Source organism: Phocoena phocoena, chromosome 13 (assembly GCF_963924675.1).
Source record: "Phocoena phocoena chromosome 13, mPhoPho1.1, whole genome shotgun sequence".
NCBI lineage: Eukaryota > Metazoa > Chordata > Mammalia > Artiodactyla > Phocoenidae > Phocoena > Phocoena phocoena.
This window is the reverse complement of record NC_089231.1, coordinates 78368883-78388523: the sequence shown is the minus strand read 5'-3', so window position 1 is coordinate 78388523 and position 19641 is coordinate 78368883. Positions and strand designations below refer to the sequence as shown.

General features: G+C 46.8%; 1 protein-coding gene across 1 annotated transcript; it reads left to right on the top strand.

The window, feature by feature from the left end:
- Positions 1 to 17744: 17744 nt before the first annotated feature.
- HRK (harakiri, BCL2 interacting protein) lies at positions 17745 to 18020 on the top strand. The gene has a single exon (XM_065890556.1). It carries the CDS (start codon positions 17745 to 17747, stop codon positions 18018 to 18020), a length of 276 nt encoding a protein of 91 aa, XP_065746628.1.
- Positions 18021 to 19641: the final 1621 nt, after the last annotated feature.

Below are 19641 nucleotides of genomic sequence, written 5' to 3'. Positions count from 1 at the left end.
TCATCCTCTGTTAGAGAAAGGTTAAACCGTGGGTTTTACATAATCTTTCACTTCCAGGTTGAATATAAGTAAACAGATTCCCATGGATGTCCCACACCAAGGCAGTGAAGAGACGCTGGGGCAAAAAGCAAGAGATACTCTACACAGCTAACAGGAGGGACTGTCAGGCACAAGTCAGTTGCTACAGCCAGTGCTAAAGTAAATGGCAAATCAAGAGGATGTAGTGTAGGGCATTAGAAGTGCCCAATAAGTATTTTTAGTTATAAAGATAAAATGCGCTATTTTCCCCCAAAACACTCAGCTAACATCCCACTTCATTCTAGATGCTTTCCATATGAATTCCAAAGATCAAACTTGTTTTTATTTATCTGCTTGTGGGTCAGAAGGCAAATAAGGCTCTTTTTATATCTCTAGGACTTATGGAGCATCTAATACTTGAAAAGCAAACTAGAAAAAGTTTTAAATGCCTAATTTTGATGGTCAAAAAGTCACTTTCCTCTTGCCCCTTTAAAAGAATTTTAAGGGGCAGAGGGGGCAGGCTAATGGGGCAATTAGTCACCCAGGGAAAATGAAGAAAGAGGGGGGAAAATGAAGAAAGAGGGGAGAAAAATGCTAAGAGGAAGGGAAATACTGTCCTTTTCTCAGTATTACCTACCATTCACTAAGAATATCATGTTGATTTTATATCTTGCCAATAAAATAGCAAATTCCTGGGCCTCCATATCCTCAAATGAAAAATAAAGGTAAAGGGCTTCCCTGGTGGTGCAGTGGTTAAGAATCCTCCTGCCAATGCAGGGGACATGGGTTCGAGCCCTGGTCCGGGGAGATCCCACATGCTGCGGAGCCACTAAGCCCATGTGCCACAACTACTGAGCCTGCGCTCTAGAGCCCGCGACCCACAGCTACTGAGCACGCATGCCACAACTACTGAAGCCCACGCGCCTAGAGCCCGCGCTCTGCAACAAGAAAAGGCACCGCAATGAGAAGCCCGCGCACCGCAACGGAGAGTAGCCCCTGCTCACCGCAACTGGAGAAAGACCACACGCAGCAACAAAGACCCAACGCAGCCAAAAGTAAATAAGTAAAATAAATTTATTAAAAAAACAATAAAGGTAAAGATATCTTCCCTTCAGAGTAAGGCTGGTAAGATGCCATAAGATGTGCCATATGCTAGCATCCATAAGGCACATAGCAGGCGTTCTGTGAATAATCGTTATGATCCACATTAATACGGTCTTGGCAGTTAGATTATGTCTAACCTATCCTCTGTACGTCTAGTGTTCCATGAGCCCCACCTTTTCCCCTATCAAGAGTGTTCCTTGCAAGTCCAATCCATTAGAGATCTTTGGTTACAAGCAACAGATATCAAATCTCGATACCTCAAGCGTAAAGTAATGGAACTCGGAGAAATAAAGGGAAAGAGGAATGCCTAGGCCCTTGGAATGCCCAGAACCAGATCAGATTCAGAGATGTCATTATAGGAAATCCTGAACCATCCATTTTGGTTACACTCACCACCTGTCTCACATTCTGGGATTCAAAATCCCAGAGCAGGAGCTCTCAGAGTGTGGCCCTTGGACCAGCATCACCTGGGGACTCCTTAGGAATGCAAACCCTCAGGCCAGACTACTGAATAAGATACTCTGATGCAACCCGAGCAACCCGTGCTTTAACAGTCCCTCCAGGTGACTCTGATACGCAGTCCAGTTTGAGAACCACCATCCCAGAGGATCACTGGAATGGCCTAGTTTGGGTCACATTCCAGGCCCTGACTACGGAGCGGGGACTACAGTGGGGTGGATTTCCAGGACCGTATGAAGTGAGGCAGCAGAGTTCCCCAAAACAGCAGAAGGGGGAAGGGATACTGGACCAGGCTAAAACATCTGCAAGGCTGTCATAGGAAGGAGGCTCTGGGAAGTCGGTCTTAGTGCTTCCCATGCCTGCACACCTCCTCTGCCCATGGTCGAGACGTTGTTCGCTCCCCTCCAAACCCCAGCTCTGCCCGAGCCCCAGAAAGATGGCTGAAAAATGGCCATCACCCTTCCCCAAGTACCTCCTGCCTCACACCTCCTCCTCAGACCACTCATATGCTGGACTACAAGGGTTCAAGAACTTCTTCACTGCAGTCAGGGAGGTCTCAAAAAAGTAGTTACAGTGGGAGACAGGAGCAAAGATGTTCTCATGTACAAGGTAAGAGGGTTTATCAGTTTCCATGGCTGCTGTAAAAAATTCATAACACACAAACTAAGTGACTTAAAAACAACACGCAATTATTCTTTTACAGTTCTAGAAGCCAGACGTCTAAGATCCATTGCACGGGGCTGAAATCAAGGTGCTGGCAGGGCCCTGCTTCCTCAGCCCCTTGAGAGGAGAATCTGTTTTCTTACCTTTTCCAGCTTCTAGAACGTGCACTTCTTGCGTTGCTTGGCTCGTGGCTCCATCTTCAAAGCCGGCAGGGTAGCATCTTCCTTCCGCCATCACACTGCCTTCCATCTCTGTGTTCAGATCTCCCTCTGCCTCCCTCTTGTAAGGATTCCTGTGATTACATAAGGCCCACCTGGGGAATCCAGGCTCCTCCCCATCTCAAGATCCTAATTTACTAATTCCCCAACCAGGGATGGAACCTGTGCCCCCTGCAGTGGAAGCGAAGAGTCTTAACCACTGGCCCGCCAGGGAAGTCCCTCAAGACCCTTAATTTAGTCACATCGGCAAAACCCTTTTTGCCATCTAAGGTGGCATTCCAAGGTGCCAGAGATTAGGACCTGGCTATCTTTGGGGGCCATTGTTGGGCCTACCACAGAAGGCCTTCAGTGACCACAGAGTCAAATGCCTTCAGGTGACTCCACGAAATCAAAATGAGGCAAGTAGAGCAGGTGTGGACAGCGGCAAATGGAGTGTGGACGCCCATCTAGAGGGGAAACCGAAACTCTGCTCCAGCCGCCGTTGGATCTTAATCGGAATCTTCCAAATCCCAGTATCTTGATTTTTAATGACTAGCAACAAATTTTGATTTTTAAAGAATAACGATTTTTATTAAAAGTGTAAATTGCATTCAGTAGCCTCCAACGGTAGTTCATTCTTGAGCAACCCATCAATTAGGACAAAGCTCCCTTCCACTTACCATTAAGATACCTCTTTAGCTCTTGTGAGCAGGATTGAGGAAAGACACCTCATTTGGGGCCACTAATGAGTGAAGGACACCAGGAGACTAACATGAAACTAATAGAAAGAAATCATTGTGACTTCAAAGTATAGTGTTTAGAAACATTAACAAAAACATCAGAATTTTACAAGCAGCCATTTCGCATATCAACATGACCCTGATGTATTCGTTGCTATAGGCATTATTGCCCTTTGTTGCTGTTTTATGCCTTCATAAATAGCAAAATATAAAATTCCTTGGGGAACAACTCTGGTCTTAAAGAAAAACTATCTATAGCAAGAAACAATTTGCTTGTTCTTGAGAATTCTCCCATCAATAATTCCATTTTTAAAAATGTTGCACAGACGGAATTCAGTGTCAGCTGCCAGTTACAGACTTAATCACTTAAAAGGAGGTTGTCCCATATGGACACCAGTCCCCATATCTGTTTCTCTCTCCTCAGTCTCCTCTCGTTTTTATTGAAGCCCTCACCCCTTTCATCTCCCCAGCCTGGCTCCAAAACCACCCCCTCCGTAGGTGTTACTCTCCCCAGGGTTTTATCCTGGGTCCCTTTTATTTGTCTTGAAAATTCAGCTCCACCTGAGCTCATCAGAGACGCTCTGTTCATGGAGGTGGCCATGGTTTGGGGGCTCTCACTCCTGCTTCGACTCTGAGACTCCAAGAGCTGATTTCCTTGCCTGCCTACTTAAGAAGCAACACACCAAGGCAAGCTTGGGTTTTTCCTGGAGCCGTCCCCGTCTGTGTTCACAGGAACAGATCCTTGTTAGCATGACTTTGACCCTGACTCCGTTAAGACGGGAACGCTGACATCGTTTCTTCAATTCCAAATCCTCCCTCCCAACTTGTTTCTCTGCAACCCCGACCAAGTGTTTCCTATCTCAGCAAATGACGCCACTGCCCTGACACTGCAGCCAAGAAGCTGGTTGTCCCTCTCCCCTTCTTCTCACATCAGCAAGTCCTGACAATTCTACCTTCACAATATATCTTGAATCTGTCTGCTTCTCTCCGCCTCCCCTGCCACCATCCTGGTCCAAGTAGGGTTGCCAGATAAAATACTGATGCCCAGTTAAATTTGAATTTCAGATAAGCAAAGAATAAATTTTTAGCATAAATATGTCCTATGCAATCTGTGGGACATACTTATATTTAAAAAAAAATTATTTGCTTATCTGAAATTCCAATTTAACTAGGTGCCCTTTGTTTTTATCTGTTAAATCTGACAGCCCAAGGTCCAAGGCATCATCATCACACCTGTAGTATCTCCTCACTGGTCTCCCTACCTCCACTCTGGCTCCTGGCAATGAAGAAAAACCGACAGAGCGCTTTTGAAAAAGTGAATCATGGACTTCCCTGGCGGTCCAGTGCTTAAGACTCCATACTTCCGATGCAGGGGGCATGGGTTTGATACCTGGTTGGAGAACTAAGATCCCCCATGCCCTGCAGTGAGGCCAAAAAAAAGAAAAAGAAAAAGTGAATCAGATTAGCACACTCCCCTGTTGAAAACACCTCAAGGTGCCTCACCTGTTCTTGAAATAACCAATCCATTTTTAAAAACAGCTTTATTGAGATAAAATTCACATACTGTACAATTCACGCATTTAAAATGCACAATTCGGGAATTCCCTGGTGGTCCAATGGTTAGGACTCGGTGCTTTCACTGATGGGGCCCAGGTTCAGTCCCTGATCGGGGAACTAAGATCCCACAAGCTGAGCGGCGTGGCCAAAAAATAATAATAAAATAAAGTAAGTGCACAATTTGATGGCTTTTAGAATATTCACAGATACACGTAACCATCACCACATTTTAGAACATCACCACCCAAAAAAAATACCCCACTCCCTTTAACCATCACCCCTAATCCTCTCCTGGGCAACCACAATTCTGTTTTCTGTATAGATTTCTCTATTCTGCACAGTTCATAGAAATGGAATATGATATATGCTCATATGTGACTGGCTTCTTTCACTTAGCATAGTGTTTTAAAGGTTCATTCATGTTGTAGCACGTGTCAGTACTCATTCGTTTTTATGGCTGAATAACATTCCATTGTATGAATGGAACACATTTTGATTATCCATTCATCCACTGATGGGCATTTGGGTTGTTTCCACCTTTTGGCTCTTACAAATAACACTGTTATGGACATTCATGTACAGGTTTTTATGTAGTTGTGCTTTTATTTCTCTGGGGTATATACTGAAGAGTGGAATTGCTGGATTACATCATTTTTAATCATGCTGAATCATTTGAGGAACTGCCACATGATTTTTTCAAATTGGCTATGTCATTTTACATCCCCACCAGCAGTGTATGAGGGTCCAATGTATATTTTACACCTTCCCATTCAAACCTATCTGTGGTCTGAAGAAGCAAGACGTTTTCTACCTTTGGGGGCCTTTGCACACACTTCTGTTGTGCTAAAATACTCTTCCCATGTCATTCCTCAGTGCAGCTGACCCCATCCACCCTTTAGTTCTCGGCTTACGTGGGACCTCCTCAGACAAGCCATCCCTAAGTGCCTCATCTAAGTAATGCACCCACACACAATTTTCTCCATCACTGAAACTGACCCTTACCTTAACAGTTACCTTGTTTTCATTATTATTTACTTGTTTGTGTGTCTCCTCCATTAGAATGTAGCCTCCCTGAGGGTGGGACCATCTCTGTCTTGTTCACCCTTGTGTTCTCGGCTTGGTTCCCAGGATGTGCTAGACAACTGTTAGTTGGTTGGTTGGTTGGTTGGTTGGATGAATGAATGAACGACGAAATGAATGAATCCATGGGTGATGACGCTAAGAGAAGGAAGAAGGTGTTTCTGAGGTTTGTGACCACACATAGTAGATGCTCAATAAATATTTGTGTCACTGATGAGGCGGTAAGTAATAAAGATATGCACAACTACACACACACACACACACACACACACAAAACGTAAGAGAAAGATGAATTCACTCCTTTAAGAAAGAAGTGAGGGATGTCACTGAAAGTCATAAATCTCAACACGAGTGCTCATATAGGAGATAGAAAGGGTTGCTTGGTCTATTCCACTTTGCAATCTGCTGAAGACATGCATCTCCTCTCCTCTCTGTTTTATAGAAAAATCACTCTGAGCACTTCGGTGCACTGAGCACTTTGGAACTCTAATTACACGTGACACACAAATGGAAAGAAAAATAGGAAATCAAACAATTGAGCCAATAAGTTGCAATTTATGTGGGCACTTAATAGCAGAAAAATGCCCTAAGCCACTCAGAATTTCCTCAGAGCACTTTGCAGATGGACGTCACAGGAGCTGTCGTGAGAATGAAGTCGAGAATGTCTAAAATGTGCCTGAGTTCCTTGGTGACATGTCAGTGCTGTGAATCTTAATGTCCATTTTCACAATATTTCTCCAAGGTCAATGCCACGTAAGACTTTCTGAAGTCTGTCTCTAGCTCACCTCTGTAGTCTGATTTCTCAACACCGTCCCTCAGTCTCTAAGCTCTAATCATCTCAATCTCTTAGAGCTTTCCGCCCCATCATGCTCCTATCCCCTCTCACCTGCATCTGCCTAACTCCTACCAGGTTTCATTTTAGAGGTCACCTCCTCCAAGAAACCTTCCTTTCCTTTTTCCTTCTCCAGGCTGGGTTAGATTCTGTATTAGTTCAGAGTCTTAGGTTGACTTCTGATTCTGCATGTAAAAAGCTTTGAAGTCTCCACTCTGTCCTAACGACAAGTGAAAAGCTGAACAGACTGAAAAATCATCAACTCTTCTCGGATCCATAAGACAGGTGAAGATAGAGCAAACCACTGCCCCCAAGGTTGGTGAAACAGGTGAATACAGGGAGTCCATCTTACTGAAGCAGAGGCTCACAAGCAGAACAGTGCTGGGGAAGGAAAATCGGAGCTGTAGTTGATGAATTGCCCGAGGTTCAGTGTGCACAAGTCTGAGAGTTAAAAGCTCCAGGGGATCCAGTCACAGTGGGGCTCCACACTTTTCTGAGGTTTTCCTCCAGAAGCTCCACCAAGGTCTCACAGTAAATATCAGAGAAAAGTCCCCTCATAGTTGCAGCAGGGAGACAGGAAATGAACCATTTTGAAATACACCAGAGTAGTCTGTTCTTCTTAACCAGGCCTGCCCTTAGGAGAAACTAGTTAACCACAGGGTAACCTGCTAGGGTATTATCAGAACCTAACTGACTTGGAGGAAGGGAAATGTCCAAATCCAGCAGCTCCAGCCTCCACATGGGAGAAGGGAAAAAAGGAAAATGGATGTAAATTACTAATATCAGAAATGAAAGGGGGGATAGCACTACAGATCCCATGGACATTAAAAGGATAATAAAAGAATATTATAAACAACTCTATGCCCACAAATTTGATAACTTGGATGAGAACCCACACAAGAAGAAATAGATGATCTGAATAGGCTTACATCTACTGAAGAAATGGAATCAGTAGTTAATAACCTTCTAAACAGAAAGCACCAGGCCCAGATGGGTTCACTAGTGACTTCGATCAAGCATTTAAGGAATAAATTATACAAATTCTCCACAATCTATTTCAGAGGATAGAAGCAGAGGGAATACTTCCTAACTCATTCTATGAGGCCTGCATTACCCTAGTACCCTGACAAAGACATTATCAGAAAACTACAGACTAATATCTTTCATGAAGATAGATGAACATAGATGCAAATAGTCTCAGCAAAATATTAGCAAATCAAATCCACCAATGAATAAAAAGGATTACATACCATGACTGTGATAGTGTGACTTTTAAGAAAGACATATCAATATAATTGGTCATTCGGATGACCAAATATATTTCTCACACGTATTTGGTTTTCCTCTTTGTTTCCTGGCTCACAGCTCCTGAAACCTTTGGAATTTCCTAAGTTTTGAGAATGGCCAAGTTACCTTTTGTTACGCTAATGAGGTGACTTTTGGAAGGCACCTAAGGATGGGCTGGCTGCCCATTGAACTAACCATGTGATTAGAGGGTTGGAACTTTCAGTCCTACCCCCCTGACCTCTAGGTTAGGGAGATGGTCTGGAGATTTGATTCGATCACCAATGGCCAATGATTTCACCAATCATGACCGTGCAACCGAGCCTCCATAAAAATCCAAAAGGATGGGGTTTGGAGAGCTTCTGGATTGGTGAACATGTGGAGATGTGGGGAGAGTGATGAGCCTGGAGAGGGCACACTCTCTCCCCTCATACCTTGCCCTATGCATCTCTTCCACCTGGCTGGTCCTGAGTTATATCCTTTCGTAATAAACCAGTAACATGTTTCTGAGTTCTGTGAGCCACTCTGGCAAATTAATCAAACCTGAGGAGGAGGTCGTGGGAACCTCTGATTTAAAGCCCAGTGAGTCAGAAGTACAGGTAACAACCCAGGCTTTCGACTGGCATCTAAACTAAGGTGGGGGGCAGTTTTGTAGGACTGAACCCTTAACCTGTAGACTCTGATGCTCTCTCCAGGTAGAGAGCATGAGAGTTGATTTGAATCGCAGGACACGCTGCTGGTGTCTGGAACCCTCCCCACCAATGTTAGAACTGGATCCAGGAACCCAAAAGAATGACCAAGTAGGATTTATCCCAGCTATGCAAGGCTGGTTCAATACTCAAAAATCAATTAAGGCAATTCATCACATCAGCAGGCTAAAAAAGAAAAATCGAATGATTATGTCAATAGATGCAGAAAAAGCATTTGACAAAATCCAGCACCCATTCATGATAAAACCTCTCAGTAAAATAAGAAAAGAGGGGAACTTCCTCAAGTTGATAAAGAATATCTACCCAAAAAACCTATAGCTAACTTCAGACTTAATGGTGAGAACCTAGAAGCTTTCCAACTAAGATTAGGAACAAGGCAAAGATATCCCCTCTTACCACTCCTTTTCATCATACTGGAAGATTCTTAGGTTGACAGAAACAGAAACCCAACTTAAAATGACTTTAGCTAAAAAGAGAATCTATTTTTGCTCTGGGAAGTTCAAGGGTAAAGCAAACTCAGGCTTCAGATCTCTCTTACTCCCCCGCCTTCCTCCCCCACCTTCCTCCTTCTCTCTCTCTTTCTTCCTCCTTCTCTCTCCCTCTTTTTCTCTGTTGGGCTCACTTTCTTCTGCTGCAGTTGGGGATAAGCATTCCTGGAACATCAGGTGGCATAAAGGAAAGAGAATTAACTTAACACATGTACTACAATCCCTGACTCCATCGAGTACGGAATCTGGGGACAACTGGTAGGCAGTGTTGAGGAAAGAAGAAGCCCAAAGACATTGGCTGCTGTTCTAACACATCCAGGAGCTAGCTCTGTGATCTTGGGCAAGTCACCTGACCTCTATCATTCCCACTTTCCTCATCAGCAAAATATAAAAAATAACCTAGGCCATCAGTTTTCACACTTTAACGAGCATCAGAAACACAGGGGTTGGGACCCTACGCCACAGTGCCTGACTGACTGGTCTGGTTAAAGCTGGAGAATTTGCACTGCCAATAAATTTTCAGATGATCCTATTGCTGCTGGTCCAGGGACACACACTTTGAGATGATTTCTGGGGACTTTCCAAATCTGAGATTCTATGGATCTAAAAGCCGTGGGGATAAGCAAAGGAAAAGATTAAGAACGATAAAAGGTTTTTAGATTTGGAATCATGATTGTATGAGGGTGCTCTGTTGCTGTTGATTTGATTTTTTTTTTACTGTGCTAAAATATATATAACATTGGGACTTCCCTGGTAGCGCAGTGCTTAAGAATCCGCCTGCCACTGTAGGGGACACAGGTTCGATCCCTGGTCCGGGAAGATCCCACATGCCGAGGAACATCTAAGCCTGGGCGCCACAACTACTGAGCCTGCATGCTGCAACTACTGAAGTCCATGCGCCTAGAGCCCATGCTCCACAACGAGAGAAGCCACCGCAATGAGAAGCCCACGCACTTCAATGAAGAGTAGCCCCAGCTCGCAGCAAGTAGATAAAGCCTGCGCGCAGCAACAAAGACCCAAAACAGGCAAAAAAAAAAAAAAAAAAAAAAAATATATATATATATATATATATATAAATAACATAAAATTTACCACCTTAACCATTTTTTTTTGGCTGAGCCACATGGCTTGCAGGATCTTAATTCCCTGACTGGGGACCTCAGGCCCCAGCAGTGAGAGTGCCGAGTCTTAACCACTGGACCGCCAGGGAATTCCCCCATCTTAACCATTTTTAAGTGTACAATTTAGTGGCATTAAGTACATTCACACTGTTGTAACCATGACCACCGTGCATCTTCAGAACTTTTTCATCATCCCCAAATGAAACTCTGTATCCATGAAACACTAAATACCCATCTCCCCTCCCCCCAGCCCCTGGCAACCACCATTCTACTGTCTGCCTCTGTGGGTTTGACTACTCTTGAAACCTCATATAAGTGGAATCATACAGTACTTGTCCTTTTGGGTCTGGCTTATTTCACTTAGCATGTTTTCAAGACTCATTCACTTTGCAGCATGTATCAGAATTTCCTTCCTCTTCAAGGCTGAATAATATTTCTTTGTATGGATAGACCACATTTTGTTTACCCGTTCAGCCATCCATCCATAGTATAGCTGTCTTTAATATGTGTCAGGACTTTCATTTCAACAAAGGTGGAAGATTTAACATGGTTATTGTAGGGTTTCCCAGGAAGCCAATCTGAGATGGAGATTAGCATACAGGGGTTTGTTAGGGACACCCTTGGGATTGCCACCCAGGGAAGGGAGGAGAAAGAAGCAGGACTGGGCACAGGGAGAAGTTGAACTATGATGTGGTCCCCATGACAGACAGCTCTGTACCTTAGTCATTTTCCCTCTGTTTACGTCTATGTCCAAATTTTCCTCCTCTTACGAGGACATCAGTCATTGGATTTGGACACACCCTAATCCTGTATGACCTTGTCTTAACTTGTTTATATGTGCAAAGACTCTATCTTCAAATAAGGTCACATTCACAGCTTCCAGATGGAGACAAACTTTGGAGGACACTATTCAACCCAGTACACATGTGATATCTGGAGCTGTGGCAGCCATCTTGCAGCCATGAGGCAATAAGCCTGAGGACCAAAACCAAAATACTGAGGACTGTGGAGCAGAAGCAAAGACATAGCCTGATTCTTCATGAAATAATTGTACCACAAACCCAACCCTGAGCTTGTCTTCCTCCACACCAGGGGTTGACATACATTTTCTGTAAAGGGCAAGATAAGAATATTTTACCATTTGCAGGCCATATGATTTCTGTTACAACTATTCAACTCTGCTGTTGCAGCAGAAATGCAGCCAGAAATAATATGTAAATGAATGAGCATGACTGTATTCCAATAAAATTATTACAAAAACAGGCAGCAGACCGATTGGCTCACATACCATAGTTTGCCAATTTCTGCTCTGGACTCATTGTCAAGTAAATAGTAAAAACTCTTATGATTGAGCCTCTACCAAATGTATACCACCTGCTATATCTAGGACAGGGTTTCCCACACTTGGAACTATTGACGTTTTGGGCTAAATAATTCTTTGCTGTCTGTGCATTGTAGGCTGTTAAGTAGCATCCCAAGTTTCTACCCATTAGATGCTAGTAGCACCCTTCAGTTTTGATGACCAGAAAACACCTCCAGACTTTGCCAAATATCTCCTGGGGAGCAAAACTGCCCTTAGTTGAGGACCACCGATCTAGAGTAAATAGCTAGAAATGCAATCAGCAGGTCATAGGGCATGTGAATTTCCAATTTTTCCAGGTCTGCCAAATTGTTCTCTAGTATTTATCCTCTCATCAGTATAATTTCAAGTCTAGTGATTCACTTGTTTAAAGTAAGCTCAGTTGCCTACAATAAAGTGATTATTGCCTGAGCAAAGGACAATATGTCTGAATTTTCACAGCACGAGTACAAGTTTAAATTTATATTTTATTTGTTTTTTGCCTGCATTGGGTCTTCGTTGCTGCGTGTGGGCTTTCTCTAGTTGAGGCGAGCGGGGGCTACTCTTTGTTGCGGTGCACGGGCTTCTCATTGCGGTGGCTTCTCTTTGTTGCGGAGCACAGGTTCTAGGCATGTGGGCTTCAGTAGTTGTGGCTCGCGGGCTCTAGAGCGCAGGCTCAGCAGTTGTGGCACACGGACTTAGTTGCTGTGCCGCATGTGGGATCTTCCTGGACCAGGGCTCGAGCCCATGTCCCCTGCATTGGCAGGCAGATTCTTAACTACTGCACCACTAGGGAAGCCCCATGGGGGTACAAGTTTAATCAGCCTTATCTCCTTTGACTCCAGTAATCAAGGAATTAGGTTTTATTTAAGTGAGCTTCACCGTTTACACTTTAAAGTATTGATGAGACTCTAATTATGGGCTGGTTAATCTTTTCTCTCCTGCTGTGGATATTCGTCTGCTGTTTTCTCTTTACTTACAACAAAAATATCCTTAATGGAGAAGTAGCAAATGAATAATTAGGAGAGCCCTAGAGGAATTACCCCATCTTTCCAGGTATCAGAGGGTTAAATAGGATAAACGTGAGAGATGAGCTCCATGCTGCTCTGGCTCTATTGAATGCAAGGGACTTACCTAGGAATAACTGTGATGTAATTGAATATTGGACTCACTGAAATATTAATCCTCTTGTTTTCCCAGTGGGTTTGGGTCATGGTCCCCGTTCTGTTTCTTAAGTGGATGCTTAATAATCCTGATACATCAACAAGGGCCATAACACATATTTACTGAGTGCCAAGCACCATGCTGAACGCTTGATAACATTCTTTCTTTTAATCCTCACAACAACCCAGTGAGGTAGGTGTTTTATTATTCCCATTTTACAGATGGGAAAGTGGGGGCTCAGAGAGATGAAAATTATGCCCAAGGCAGGGCCCAACATTGCATGATGGGGCTAGAGTTCAAAGACAGGTTTCTCTGGCACAGAGTGTCAAACCACTGTGCTATAACTCTGATTTAGATTCAAGAACTCTGTTGTTCACCAGGCTAACACCTGGCATCAAATCTGGCCCTGGCATTAATACATGGCTTCAGGAAACACAGCTGTTTGGAGGAGGCAACAGCTGTTCATTCATTTATCACTTCACGAAGCCACATGAATTAAAACACCGTAAGGTAAAGCTCAGTTGGTCTCCAGCACCAGGATAGGTTATTATTGATTTAATTAAAGAAAAGAAATACTACCCACCCCCCCCCAATACACATACACTTCCTGCTAGAAACACTTGAGTTTTGATTTCTGTAGAGGTAAAGGAATGATTTGCGGCAACATTTTTTTTAATGTTATTGATAATAACAATTCTATGTACGTCACCATGCACGTCTGAAAGTGGGAAAGACAAATCAGGATGCTTGCCATTCACTCATTCTTTCCTTCTTTTCTTCCCTCCCTCTTTCTTTCTTCTTCCCTTCCTTTCTTCCTTGCTTTCTTTCTTTCTTCCTTTTGACAAACATTTACCGAACACTTGCCATGGGCTAAGCCCAGTTTTAAGCACTGGGGTACCATAGGAAGTCTTCATGGACTAGAAAAATCTATCTTATTTCTTTATAAGAGAGAGGCTGCACATCCTTGCAATTGGTATGGAAAGTTTTCTCTGGATAAAAGTATCAACTGGATTTCATGAACTATTTCTCAAAATAATCCCCTTAAACTCCTCCTCCCTTAAAGATCTCCAACAGGACACAAAGGAGGAGGAAGGGAAACGGATGAACAGTCCTAGAAAAATAGTGCTCGGCAGTAAAAGTGGCCATAGGCCTTTCTCACCTTCTGAGATGGCCCACACTCTGTCCGGGGAGTGTGTTTCTCTCTAAATAAATCCACTTCTTACCTATCACTTTGTTTCTCACTGAATTCTTTCTGCGGTGAGACATCAAGAACATGAGCTTCATTAAGTCCTGAAACCAGGTGTGTGATCTCAGTTGGAAAACCGTGGGTTTTGGCCGGGTTTGAGTCCTGGCACGTGGGTTCAAGTCCCAATCTGAGGTGCACAGTTTCAGAATCAGTAAGGTCTGAAAGCAAATAAAGCAACCTAAAAGAGAAAAAATAATGGGGGATGGCGAGGAAAAAGAAAAGAAAAAAAAAGTAGCCATAGTCTGGTGAATATCTGCTTCTAGCTTCCCTTTTAGGGCATTTTTCCCCTCTCACTCCCTCTGTATTAGGGCTGCCACAACAAAGCACTACAGACTGGGGGGCCTAAACATCAAAAGTTATTTTCTCACAGCTCTGAAGGCCAGAAGTCCAAGATCAAGGTGTCAGCAGGGTGGGTTTTATCTGAGGCCTCTCTTCTTGGCTTGCACATAGCCATGTACCTGTGGTGTCTCTCCCTCTTCTTATAAGAAGACCAGTCATATTGGATTGGGGCCCAGCTCTAATGACCTCATTTTAACTTAATTACCTCTTTAAAGGCCTTGTCTCCAAATACAGTCACATTCTGAGGTCCTGGGGCTTAGGACTTCAGCACAGGAATTTTAGGGGGACGCAGTTCAGCCCATAACAGCCGCCCTCCCTCCCTCTTCCTAAGTCCCCAGTGGTGACATAATGCCAAAGAGCATTAACTCTGGGGCCCGACAGCTGTATGACCTTTGGTCAAATTATTTACATGCTGGGATAGGGAGGGTGGGAGGGAGGGAGACGCAAGAGGGAAGAGATACGGGAACATAGGTATATGTATAACTGATTCACTTTGTTATAAAGCAGAAACTAACACACCATTGTAAAGCAATTATACTCCAATAAAGATGTTAAAAAAATTATTTAAATGCTCTGCCTCAGTTTGCTCATCCAAAATAAAGGACTAATAATCACACCTGTCCTATTACATAGGGTCGTTAAATGAGTTGATACATCTAAGGAACTTAGAACAGTGCCTGGCACAGCGTAAGCACCGTGTAAGCGTTTATTAAACGTGAAAATCAAAAATGCATTTTTACTAAAGCGTTAGGAGAGTGTTACATGTCACTCTCCCAAAGAATTTGCTTTTTCTAGACAATACTCAACATCAGTGACAGAATCGCTGGTTCACAATAGGGGAACCATATATATTTGAGGGTGCGGGCCTTCCAACATTCTTCAAAACGCACTGCTTAGCGAGCACATGATCTACTATAAAATAGTAACAGTAGCCAACATTTATTAAATGCTCACGGGTGTGCTGGGCACCGTGCTCAGGGCTTGCTGGTATGATCTTATTTATGAGGTAGGTACTATTGAAGTAGGTACTATTATTCCCAATTTACAGTTGAGGAAATGGAGGCTCCAAAAAGCCTCATCTCAAGGCCAAGTTCCCCAGTTAGTGAATGAGGAACTTGGTGGGCCCACTCTAAGGTGAGCCAGTTTAGGGACTGACTGTCACCTGCAGAGCATTGGGGGGAGAGAAGGAGGTCTCCTCTTCTCCCCCACTTTTCCATCACCCCCTCTTCTCCCTCTGCTGAAGGACACGTCCCCAGTGCCCACGGCCAAAGCTGCACTCTCTCTGCTACAGAAAACATCCAAGCTGCCGGGACCCGACCCAGCGGCACCTCACGAGCCCAGCATTTTGAGGGGCAGGCTTCCAAACAGGGTAATAATCGTCCCATTAAAATTAATGTCCATGAAGTGAGCCGTTAAAAGCGTGCAGATTAAAATGGGGGTGGGGGGGAGGGAACTGTTCAATTTAAATCCAAAGGGCTTTTTAAATAGACACTGTATCTTCATTCTTGGAACACTACCCTGGGCAATGGATCAGGTCCCCTCTGCGAAGACTAGGGGGGATTAAGGAGGTGAGTCCCAGGAGAATGGGGAAGTGGTTTCTGGCCAGAAGCAAAGGGAACCAAGGTTTATCCAGGGCCTGCTGCATGCCAGGTGCTTGGCAGACATTTCTCTCATTTAATCTCTGCCCCGATCCTAGGAGGGAGGTATTATTATTCCCAGATTACAGGGGGCAGTATAAAACCATGGTTAAGAGTTTAAAGTCTGCGGCAGACTGCCCTAATTTAGATCCAGGTTTATTCCCCATTAACTCTGTGATCTCCCGGCAAGAGACCTTACCTCCCTGTGCCTGTTTCCCCATCTGTAAAACAGGACAGTAACAGCACACTCTCACCACCCTAGAACGTGGAAACTCACTTTAGGCAGTGTAGACAGGGGCCTTAGCCCAGTAACCTACACAGAAGGCACTCAGTAAGTGTTGACCATTATTAAATAGGAGAATTGGGGTTGGGTGGATCTCAAGAACCACCAAGATCACAGAGCACAGCTGGGGTCTGAGCCCTGACTGTGCTGCAGGTCAAGGGGAAATCTCTCCATGATAAATCCAGACCCAAACTAAGTTCATAGTCTTGAAGAATCTTTTCCAAGTGACCAAAGGACTCCTCAGGCCTTGGCAACATCCTGCCGGTGGGAAGAAGAGGATCCGAGCTGCCTCAATCGGGACCTAGAAGGCTGGCTTGGAGCCAACTCCAGGCTCCCCCAGTTTTCTGAATCCCCATGGATTCAAGATGGGTGAAGGTCTCATTCTCCTCCAAAGAATCCTGAGAGTCCCTTCACTCATCTGCACCTTCACCAGCATGGACAGTTCCAGATTTTCTAGTCTGGAGGGTCATAGGGGCAGTTCTCGGATTGGAAAAAAAAAAAGGAGCTAGAATTCCCTGCCGGCGGCCCGCATCCCCGACCCCGCCGACCCCTTAGCGTCGCCATTGCGCGTTAAATCGGGATCACTGCTAGAAACTAACCCCTGTAGGAAAGTAATCTTGACAAAGGAAGCAGACAAAAATAAGTTTCCTTCTGGAAAACCCCTTGTGAGGGTCTTTCGGGCGGAGGCGCGGTGTGCCGGGAACAGCCGAGACTAAGGGCCGACCCCCTAATCCTCTCCCCGCCTCCATCAAGGTTTCTAGCGGCGCTGTGGGCGTTTAAGGGTCTGGAGGCCTATCTCAGATGGGGGTGGGGTTGTGCGTCGTGTGTGCTCATATCCGCAGCCTACAGGTGCGGAGTCAGACCTGAAAGTAGGCAAGTTGGGTTGAATCCGGCCCTCTCATGAGCTTTTGAATCGACCCACCTCCCCCAAACCAAACAATAGCTTCGGAACATTTTTTGAATAATGCAGCCGAATTCGATATCGGCTTCATCCAAAACGGCAAAAAAGCCTGCCCCCCTCGCCAAATCGGAATTGGATCTGAATTCAGGAAAAAGAGACGGAGCAAACCTCCCCCGGCGCTCCACGCCTCCGCGAGGGTCTCCGCGACCCCTGAAGCCAGAGACCCAAGCGGCCGGTCGCCTTCAGGCGTCCCAGCGCCCCGCGCTCCTTTTCTCCCAACCCGCGCGCCCCCTCACTGCCGGCGCCGCTAGGGTTAAAAGTTACCTCTCGGTTTCTTCTGCCTGCACCCCCCCCCCGGGGCCGGATGATGTAACCCCCCTCTCCGCGCCCTCCCCGCCCCCTCCACCATGTGACACTTTAATTAATAATAGCGCCGTCAGCACAACAAACGCACAACACAAGGAGAAACTTGGTGTCCAGGGGAGGCCCCCGGCGACTGGAGCGCGGCGGAGGCAGGCGCAGAGGCCGAGGCAGAGGAGGCGAGGGGCGGCCCGACGCGGGGAGGGAGCGAGGCGAGCGGTCATGTGCCCGTGCCCCCTGCACCGCGGCCGCGGCCCGCCGGCGGTGTGCGCCTGCAGCGCGGGCCGCCTGGGTCTGCGCTCGTCCGCCGCGCAGCTCACGGCCGCCCGGCTCAAGGCGCTCGGCGACGAGCTGCACCAGCGCACCATGTGGCGGCGCCGCGCGCGGAGCCGGAGGGCGCCGGCGCCCAGCGCGCTCCCCACCTACTGGCCCTGGCTGTGCGCGGCCGCGCAGGTGGCGGCGCTGGCGGCCTGGCTGCTCGGCAGGCGGAACTTGTAGGAACGCGGGGCTTCTTGGTGGGGCCGAAGCCGAGACCCAGCCGGAGCGAGCAACAGGTACGCTAGCGAGCGAGCGCCAGCGCGCGGTGTCTGGGGACTGGAGACTTGCGGCTGGCTTGGGAGCGGGAGAGCCTCAAGTTTGGCGTTCTTCTCTTCCCATCTCCTTCTTCTGCCGCAAGGATCTCGGTCCCGCTCCTAGGCAGTCCCCATCTCTCCTTCCAAGTACCGGCTCCACCGTTTCTGCCCCTTCTCTCCGAGTCCGTAAGCGCATCTTGCCACTCTCTCCATCGGGGTGGCTTTGGGAGGACTTTAGCCTCCGTAAGCCCCACCAGCGGCTCAAGCAAACACACAGTGCAAGTAAAAACTGGGCTTGCTCTAAGAACAGTTAAAGGCCAAGCCAAAGAATTATAATCTATCGCGGTTTCAAGACAAGCCCTCAGTCCTCTTTCAGACGCCTGCCACTCCAGAGTCGCCACCGTTTCCATCACCGCCGCTCCAAACCCCCTTCTCCTTAAGTGTCACTTCTCCAGTTTCTGTTGCCCGTCTCCCGGCGCCCCGAGCACTTCTCGCGACTTCCTCCCCTTCCTGGTTTCTGGCCGGCTCCGTCTTTCTCCCTACCTAAAACTTTGCAGTTTTCCTCGGCTCTGGCAACTTCTTCTCCCCTCCAGCGAGGTGTCCCGTTTGAGGAGCTTGGCCTCCTCTTCACCAAACGGAGGAACTGAGATGAAGGAGATGCCCCCAAGTGAGCTGGGATCGGAGGCTCTCAGGGAAACTCCAAGGGGAAGCCTTAATGAAAGAGCATCAGCTGAGCTCTATCTGGGTGCTAGGCCTTGTTGAGGGAGGAGGTGTTTGAGAGCCTGCAGTATGCTAGGCACTGCGTGGCGGGGGTGGGGAGTGAGTATGGAGCTAGTGTGGTACCAGTAGGAGAAAGGTACTGAGCACCTACTGTGCGCTAGGCCCTTGGGATTGGGGAATTACTGAGCACCAGCTGTGCGCCTGGCACTGTGCTAGGCGCTTTAGGGGAGCAAACGTGTAAGAATCGTCTTTTCAGATTCTGGAATAGAGAGGAGAGCTGCAGTGAGTGCGAGTGGAGAGAATCAGGCCGAGCCCACCAAAGGTGGGTCTAGGGCCGGAAGGTGAAGGTCGAAGGTGAGAAAGCCAGCCTCGGGATGCCATGGCCCACAGAAACAGAGCTCTCGGGTCGCGGCTGAGCCCCGCGGTGCGCCAACACCCTGGGAAGCTGGCGCGGCGCCCGCAGGGAGAGGCGGCAGCCGGAGCGTGGGGGGTGGCAGCGCCCGGGGAGATGCGGGGGTGCGCGGGGTGTGAGCCGGGAGCGCGGGCGACAGATGTCTCGTGGGCCGGCGCAGCCCGGGCGCTGGCGAAGAGAGGTGCGCGCTTCGGGACGCTCTCTGCCCGGCTCGGAGGTCACATCCGATTCCCCTCCTCCCGGAGGAGAGGCCCGGGGCTGCCCTCGACCGCAGAAGCCCAGGCTGGGGCCGCCGAATCCTAGAGGCAGGAACAGAATTTTGGATGGGGCACGGGGAGGTGGGGCAGAAAAAGGGAGCCAAGCAAGAGACGCGAAGCCCAAAGTGTTTAATTTAGGGAAAGGCGGAATGAAGATG